Source organism: Channa argus, chromosome 19 (assembly GCF_033026475.1).
Source record: "Channa argus isolate prfri chromosome 19, Channa argus male v1.0, whole genome shotgun sequence".
NCBI lineage: Eukaryota > Metazoa > Chordata > Actinopteri > Anabantiformes > Channidae > Channa > Channa argus.
Genome location: NC_090215.1, coordinates 12,559,808 through 12,567,824, shown reverse-complemented (window position 1 = coordinate 12,567,824; position 8,017 = coordinate 12,559,808). Strand labels below are relative to the sequence as shown.

Genomic DNA, 8,017 nt, shown 5'->3' with positions numbered 1-8,017 from the left:
ATGAGCAAAAGACAAGAAAACAGCTGTAACTGTCTCTGACAGTTCTTCTTGAACAATTATTCTTAATGTTCTAGATGTTACAAAAATGTATGTATTAAAACACAATGTGGTCACAATGTGGTCTGATGCAGACTCCAAATTAAAAAATTTAAAAGCATAAAAGTACATGTATAGTTGGCAAGGATCAAAATCTCCTGTAAACTGCTCATTACACAAAAATAACAAGTAAAATGTGATGATGTGATATACTGGCCTTAGAAAAGGTATGAGAAAGTCTGTGGCGCCACCTTGTGGAATAAACCATACATCCACTGGCAAAAGGCTTATTTTAGACGGCGGACATACTGAGTTATAGAACATGACGTATGATCCAGTTTATTATTCAATTAATTAGTAAATATTTAGGCTGTTTAAAGCAACTTAATGAAAGTGGTAACGTTCATTTATTGTTTAAACTGTGTGTGCGTGTGTGTGTGTGTGTGTGTGTGTGTGTATACACACACACACACACACACATATATATATATGTATATATATATATATATATACACACACACACATATATATACACACACACACACACATTATATATATATATATATATATATATATATATATATATATATATATATATATATATATATATATATATATATATATATATATGCTAAAGAAAATTTAAAAAGCGTTTATATATATATTTTGTGTATATACACAAAATATATATATAAACGCTTTTTAAATTTTCTTTATTTGCTATTTGCCTTCGTGATGAATCTGCCGATACATCCCACAGTGGTGTGAAGCGAAAGTGCTCACCCGCAGCGGAAGCAGCGTTTACGTGGACCCTGAGATTTCATCATTCTCCTCTCCTCGCATTACGGCGGTCCATGCTTCTTCGTAGCGCAGCATCGGCACTGCTGAGGACCAGCGCTGAGAGTTTCTCTTTCTGCCCAGTGTCCACGGTTCGGTTATTTCGGCAGTCGCTCTGCTACCCGCCCCGAAACAGGCCTTTGTCAACGTCGGTCTGTCTGTGTAAGAAGAAGCAGAAAAGCTTGTGGCTGCAGCTGGCAGAAGGACAAACCATGGACGGCAACATCGAAGAGATTCTCGCCCCTTTGAGGCTTGCAGTCAAAGAACAGGTAACACTGACTTATCCAACACTTTTAGTGAGTAGATGAGAGACTAAGGCGGTTTGCTTGGGACTAGAAACGTTTTGTTGCTTCAGACTCAGTGGCTTTCACTGTGTTAGCTTAACAAGCTAACCTGACGGGATGCTTACAAAACTGGCAATGAATGGACACAGCTATCGCTTGCTAGCTAACTGCTAGCTGACAGTCACGTCTGCACCCCTTGCCACGTTTCACTGGATCACAGCTGATCCTGCAGACAATCGTGAGCAGGGTGGGGTTAAGTGGTTAGTTTACGTTATTGATGCTGACCTAGAAATTTAACCATATCCTGATGGCTAAAGGATTTTTTTGTGTGTTAAAGTCTAAATTGTCTGTCGGTTAGGGGGACCTGGTTCGCCAGATGAAACAGGATGGTGCCCCTGATGTGGATATCACTAAAGCTGTGGCTGAACTGAAAGCCAGGAAGAGATTTCTGGAGAACAAGGTGAGTCAATTAAGTACAGTTTAGTTGTGCATTGGAATATATTAGATTGAATCTGAATTCAGTCTACGTTTTGAGTTGAAAACACTACAGATTTTCTGCTAAAGTCTGTGATTGCTGGAGAGAAAGAGGCAGAATATGATTTGCAAGCACTTATTCAATTAACTACTTGAAATGGTGATATAATTTTTGTCAAACTGTTGTGACAATTTGAAACTGGATGTTTGCAGATTCAGTTAGAGGGCGTGTTCAACTTGGAAGCGTGGAGACTACTAAAATTATATGTAACAGCATAAAATGGGCTCAGGGATCTAATTACTGGTTTGTATTCTGTGACATAATGTTAAACGAGCCAGCTCCTGTTTTTGAATGAAAACCCTAACAGGGTGTTGAAAGCTGGGGAAATTGAGTAATGTGGATTTTTGTCTGTTTAACTTTTCCAAAAGTGAATCAGATCATAGACCAATCAACTAAATTTAAAACCCCCAAAATGTCTTAGCATTATGGGCTTTGTCAGAGTAAAAACAAAACACTTGGGATATAATTTTCATTGCAGGAACTGTCACTACAACCCAAAGATGACATTGTTGACAGAACCAAGATGGAGGATACCCTTAAAAGGCGATTCTTCTACGACCAAGCCTTTGCCATCTATGGAGGTAAAATTGACAGCTAAAGCTGGATTTTGTTTTGGCTGCTAAATACACATCCATTCAAATAGTCTTTGAACTCTTTGATTCCATGCAGGTGTAAGTGGCCTTTATGATTTTGGCCCTGTGGGCTGTGCCCTGAAGAACAACATCCTGCAGGCCTGGAGGCAGCACTTTATTCAGGAAGAGCAGATCCTGGAAATTGACTGCACCATGCTGACTCCCGAGCCTGTCCTCAAGTAGGTGCCCTGTTTTGCTTTTCCTTTTGATGTAGAACAATATCTGTAAGACTGTTAAACCAAAAATCATAATGTTTGTATGGGTGTTAAATGATTCCTGGCCATTCCTTTATATACAAAAAGAATTGCCTGGTGGTTCCTAGAGTCAGCTCCAAAGTGCTGAACTGTGGGTTTTAATTAACAGGCGCACAGTGATTCTGCAATTTTATGCATGGAAGCTGTCACTATAGAAGCCTTCCATAGCCCGGTTGCAGAGACATTTATAAATTAAATCAAATATTAAAACGTTTCTTTTGTAATGAATCTGATTCCTGATTTGTTGCATTATTATATCACCAGGACATCAGGACATGTGGACAAATTTGCTGACTACATGGTGAAAGATGTCAAAAATGGTGAATGCTTCAGGGCTGATCACCTGCTCAAAGGTAAACTTGTATGTCTGCCTGACTATATTTAGAAACTTGATTTCCACCACTGTGTCAACTAAAGATCAGTCAGAGCTGCGGAGGTCTTAGTATGCGGTTTGTCTGTATTATTCATGGGACTCTGCAGAGGGAGGCATCGATGTGGTCAAGACTCGTCAGTGGCTGTTGCTGGTTGACTATGTTCTGAGTATCATTCTTGTGCCTAAGGGAGAATGGAAGTGACTGGACCAGCAGAAATCACACAGGGCTTTCATAACAATGCAAACTACTAGGAACGCTGAGGCTAGTGCTGTCCAAAAAAGCTTGCAGAAAATTTAAGATGAAGTGAAAACATGTCTGCCTCTAAAAGACTGATGGAGGCTAAAATTTATTATATCACGTTATTTCTTATAAATGTCAGATGATATTTTGAAAACACTGATTTGTTCTAAAAAAGCATCATGTTCTCAATGTGCAATAGGGATGTTTTATGCTTTTGTGTGTCAAGTAGTTTTACATATGGTTTTCCCTGACCTGCAGCTCATCTCCAGAAGCTGATGTCTGATAAAAAGTGTACAGCAGAGAAAAAGGTTGAGATGGAGGGAGTCATCACTCAGGTCAGAGACAACTGAGCGAAAGGGACGGATTGTGCAGAAAAGCCTTTGCTGACAAAACTACAAACGATTCAATTGTTTTTTTCTAATATTATTTACAGATGGATAACTACACCCAGCAGGAACTGTCCGACCTCTTTGTAAAATACAACGTCAAGTCACCAACCACAGGAAATGACCTCACACCTCCCGTCTCCTTCAACCTGATGTTTCAGACGTCCATTGGACCAGGGGGGAATATGCCAGGGTAAAAAGCACAGAGGAAAATTTCTTTGATTCACTCAGATGTCTGTAACTGTCGGGTAATTAGAAAAAACTCTACGTTTGCAGCTATCTGAGGCCTGAAACAGCTCAGGGAATCTTCCTCAACTTCAAACGCCTTCTGGAGTTTAACCAGGGAAAACTGCCCTTTGCTGCTGCTCAGATTGGAAACTCCTTCAGGAACGAAATCTCTCCTCGCTCTGGACTCATTCGTGTTAGGTGAGTAAACCTCAAACTCACCCATTCTACATATTTTTATTTAGGATTTGAGAAAGTAAAGAGGAATATGACCACTCTTCATGCAGAGAGTTCACCATGGCTGAGATTGAGCACTTTGTGGACCCAAATGAGAAGGTCCACCCTAAATTCTCCAATGTAGCCGACCTGGACCTCATGTTATACTCCTCCAAAGCCCAGACCAGCGGGCAGTCTGCACATATCATGAGGTTGGGAGATGCTGTGGAGCAGGTAGGAAGCACAAGTTGGCAATAGAGCGTAGTTTTGATGCAAACACATTTCACCCAGTAAGAGCATTAAGAAAATTGCTTTCTAACTAGGATTCCACTTTTGAATTTGCACATTATCACAATGATAAAAAAAAAAAAACAGTTCAGTGCTGAAATCCTGTACGAAATGTTAAAAGGGGTTTTAACAAAAATAAAAGATTTGGCAAAAATAATTTTAATACAAGGTCTGTCAATAATAAACAAACCAATACCTAAATCCAGAACCAACATTCTTGCTTTGGGAAGGAACAAAATTGCATTTTATCCCTGTATTTGTCTTATGCAGGGAGTGATCAACAACTCCGTCCTAGGATATTTCATCGGTAGGATCTACCTCTACCTAACTAAAGTTGGTATTGCCAAAGACAAGCTGCGTTTCCGACAGCACATGGACAATGAGATGGCTCACTATGCCTGCGACTGTTGGGATGCTGAAGCCAAAACCTCCTATGTATGTCTTGTTGCAGTTTTTCCTTAAGGCTCAATAGATGCAATGTCATATGAGGGGACTTTGAACACGTTAACAGTAATATTTATCACTTGCAGGGCTGGATTGAAATTGTAGGGTGTGCTGACCGGTCTTGCTATGATCTAAAGTGCCATGCACGAGCCACAAAGGTCCCTCTGGTTGCTGAGAAGCTTCTTAAAGAACCCATATCCTTCAACTGCAGCAGCCTGAATGCTGCAAAAAAGTCAAATCCTTCAAACGTCTAAGAAATTCTGAGTACTTGGGTGTCTTGTCGTTCTTCTTAACTTCTCCACACAAAGTTGTAAATGTCGTCCAATTTGAACCCAACAAAGGAACCATGGGGAAGGCGTATAAGAAGGACGCCAAGATAGCCATGGAGTATTTGTCTGCGTGCGACGAATGCTTCATTACAGAGCAGGAGCAGCTGCTTAACGAGACTGGGTGAGTCATTTGGGCCAGTATGGACACCTGCAACACGGGTGTTGCAATTTTCAAAACAGCCAACATGTTTGTATTCACTCCATAGAGAGTTCACCATCGAGACTGAAGGCAAGACATTCAAACTCACTAAGGACATGGTCAGTGTGAAGCGATTCCAGAAGACTCTGCACGGTGAGAGTCATGTATTAGGACATGATACAGATAATGTTGGGGAAAACACTGACAACATGTGTAACACACAACTTTTGTCTGTCTCTGATGCCCACAGTGGAGGAAGTTGTTCCAAATGTGATTGAACCTTCCTTTGGGATTGGTAGGATCATGTACACCATCTTTGAGCACACATTCCAGATCAGAGAAGGTGATGAACAAAGAACGGTAAGAACGCCATGTTTATCAGCCGCACCGCTGTATCCTGGATGTGGTTAATACTGTGTATAATTATTGCGCCTGGAAAATGCCATGTATTGTGTTAGCTGTCATTTGGAATATTGTTTTCCCAAGCAAATTATGCATGCAGAACTAATTTAACACCTTTGTGCATGTTACAAATCTGAAGGTGTTTCACAGTAAAAGCCTGAGTGGTGATAATTGCAGTGCCGTTTAACCCAAATTTACCAGTTCTAATGGTTGTCAAACTGAATGGGTTTTTGTCCAAATACAGTGAGAAATAAAAGTGAGTTTGGCCTTAACAAAGCAAAAACATGTTGTGTTCATTGTCTGGCTTAATGACTTCCTGTCACTCTGTAGCTGCTATATCTGAAAGTATTAGTGAAACTGAGAGTCACTTGGTCTTAAGTTAGTCAGACATCAAACCTGGGATGTAGTGAAAAAACAATTGTCCCTTAAGTTCCGTACTCGTTTGCTAAAATCACAAAATCCTTGTATCCTTGTGTAGCCTGTATCATCCACTGTCGAAACTTAACTGTTTGTGAAATTAACGCACTGTATTTCTCCAACAGTACTTCACTTTTCCTGCAACTGTAGCTCCATACAAATGTTCCGTCCTGCCTCTGAGTCAGAACCAGGAATTCGTGCCCTTCGTAAAGGAATTATGTACGTACCCACATAATCATATCACAAATATTCTATTTTTGTCTGAAGAGGAGAAATGTTCAACAGTGTTAACCTATCTATTTTTCCTCTTATTGGTTTGTCAGCTGAGGCAATGACCAAAAATGGCGTGTCTCACAAAGTTGATGACTCTTCAGGATCCATTGGAAGACGCTATGCCAGGACAGATGAGATCGGAGTGGCGTTTGGTATCACAATTGACTTTGACACTGTGAACAAATCTCCTCACACAGCCACTCTGAGAGACCGAGACTCCATGAGGCAAATCAGAGCAGAGGTACATCCCTTGTTTTTGTTTAGTGTGTTTGTGTGTGTGTGTGTATGTGTGGGTTAGTGCTGGCAAAATGTGTGTTACTAAGTGTATACTGTGGTACTGTAGAAAGGTGTAGCAACACATTATAGATCTGCATAAAAACATTGCCTGTTATTTTGTGTATAAGACTGCTGCATATAAGTGTTGTAACGGCCGCATTGCATGTGTAATTTCACCCACTTAACACATTTGAGTAAACACCCTTTCTCTCTCCTCAGGTCAGCGAGTTACCTGCGATTGTTCGTGATTTGGCCAATGGAATATTGACCTGGGCGGAAGTGGAGACCAAGTACCCCATCTTTGAAGGGCAGGAGACCAGCAAGAAGGACACACCTGAAGAGTAAAGCTGACCCTCTGCCAGCCACTCAATGAAAACACAGAGACTTCTTACTTATGCACCACCAGGAGGAGTATTGCAACTGCATTTGTGATAGGCTACAGTGGTGCACCAAGCCAACCTTGCGTTCTACACCACTGCAATCACTAAAAATGTCATGTAATCATCATATTTAACAGTTGTGGAAAAGCTTGCACAGGACCGTTGTTTTTTTGATAAGCAACTTTTCATCCATTTATGACTATGTCAATATATTTTAAAAGGGAAGAAACGTAATCAGGTCATTGTCAGTGGAAGGAGGCTTCCACCATTCCAATTTTCAGGCAGATTGGATTGAGATATTCAGCAATTTCAATAAAACAGCCAGCACTTACTGGACATTGGCAAGCACCTCTAATGTTGTTGTTTTTTTTTTTGTTTTTTTTTCAAACCTGAGTATCATATAACCACTAACTGTGGATTCTCTCTTTGGTTCCACCTTTTAGTAATAATCAAAGTATTATCACAAGCTCAGGTTAAATAAAGCTGTTTTTTCACCATAGTGTAATTAAAAGAGGGACTAGAGTTAAAGCCTGAGCATTTAATAAAAAGCTTTAAAAAATGTATGAAGATTGTTTTAATGTGGTACATGTCCTGATAAACTGGTGCATGATCAAAGCTGCACCATAGTGCTGATTGCTAGGTGTAGCCACTAGCTGGTATCAGATCAATGGGAAGCCCTGAGCAAAAGACATCCTCCTGTAACATGGTCTGCTGGCAGCATCCAGCAAGAAAAGTATGTACACTATTTTACTTTTATTTATTTATTTTTTTTAGATAATTTCTCTTATGAGAAACCACCACCACAATAAGTGACTACAGATTTACCAGAGACCTGGAATAATGTTGCATGTTAGTTCAGATCTTTATGGGCATCACCGTTCCCCATAAAGATGGACATATTTCTCTTTTTTGCAAAGGGTAATGGTGTTTTAATTTTCACCGTGATATGTTTGGAGGAGATTGATCAAAAAACTTTGAGAAGATATACACTTTAACAATAATAAATAACAGTGTCTCTAAAATTTTATGAGAGAGAGGTAAAAAAAAATT

General features: G+C 39.9%; 1 protein-coding gene and 1 non-coding gene across 2 annotated transcripts; both read left to right on the top strand.

Annotated features, from left to right (window-relative positions):
- The first annotated feature begins 849 nt into the window (after positions 1 to 849).
- gars1 (glycyl-tRNA synthetase 1) lies at positions 850 to 7,317 on the top strand. The gene is made up of 17 exons (XM_067486655.1): positions 850 to 1,142; positions 1,516 to 1,617; positions 2,171 to 2,273; positions 2,362 to 2,503; positions 2,843 to 2,931; positions 3,451 to 3,527; positions 3,626 to 3,771; positions 3,855 to 4,004; positions 4,091 to 4,253; positions 4,578 to 4,742; positions 4,838 to 4,946; positions 5,057 to 5,201; positions 5,287 to 5,372; positions 5,470 to 5,579; positions 6,164 to 6,257; positions 6,362 to 6,552; positions 6,807 to 7,317. Exons 1-17 carry the CDS (start codon positions 891 to 893, stop codon positions 6,930 to 6,932), a joined length of 2,250 nt encoding a protein of 749 aa, XP_067342756.1. The 5' UTR covers positions 850 to 890; the 3' UTR covers positions 6,933 to 7,317.
- On the top strand, positions 2,631 to 2,765 carry LOC137105107 (small nucleolar RNA SNORA84). Its single transcript, XR_010911776.1, has one exon. It is a non-coding gene; the product is annotated as a small nucleolar RNA SNORA84 (small nucleolar RNA).
- Positions 7,318 to 8,017: the final 700 nt, after the last annotated feature.

What these genes read in the sequence shown, in the direction of transcription:
- gars1 (XM_067486655.1), top strand. Translation starts at nt 891, where the DNA reads ATGCTTCTTCGTAGCGCAGCATCGGCACTGCTGAGGACCAGCGCTGAG. An exon ending in ACTCCCGAGCCTGTCCTCAA is followed by an intron (nt 2,504 to 2,842) that starts GTAGGTGCCCTG and finishes TTATATCACCAG; the next exon opens with GACATCAGGACATGTGGACA. An exon ending in TGAGGCAAATCAGAGCAGAG is followed by an intron (nt 6,553 to 6,806) that starts GTACATCCCTTG and finishes CTCTCTCCTCAG; the next exon opens with GTCAGCGAGTTACCTGCGAT.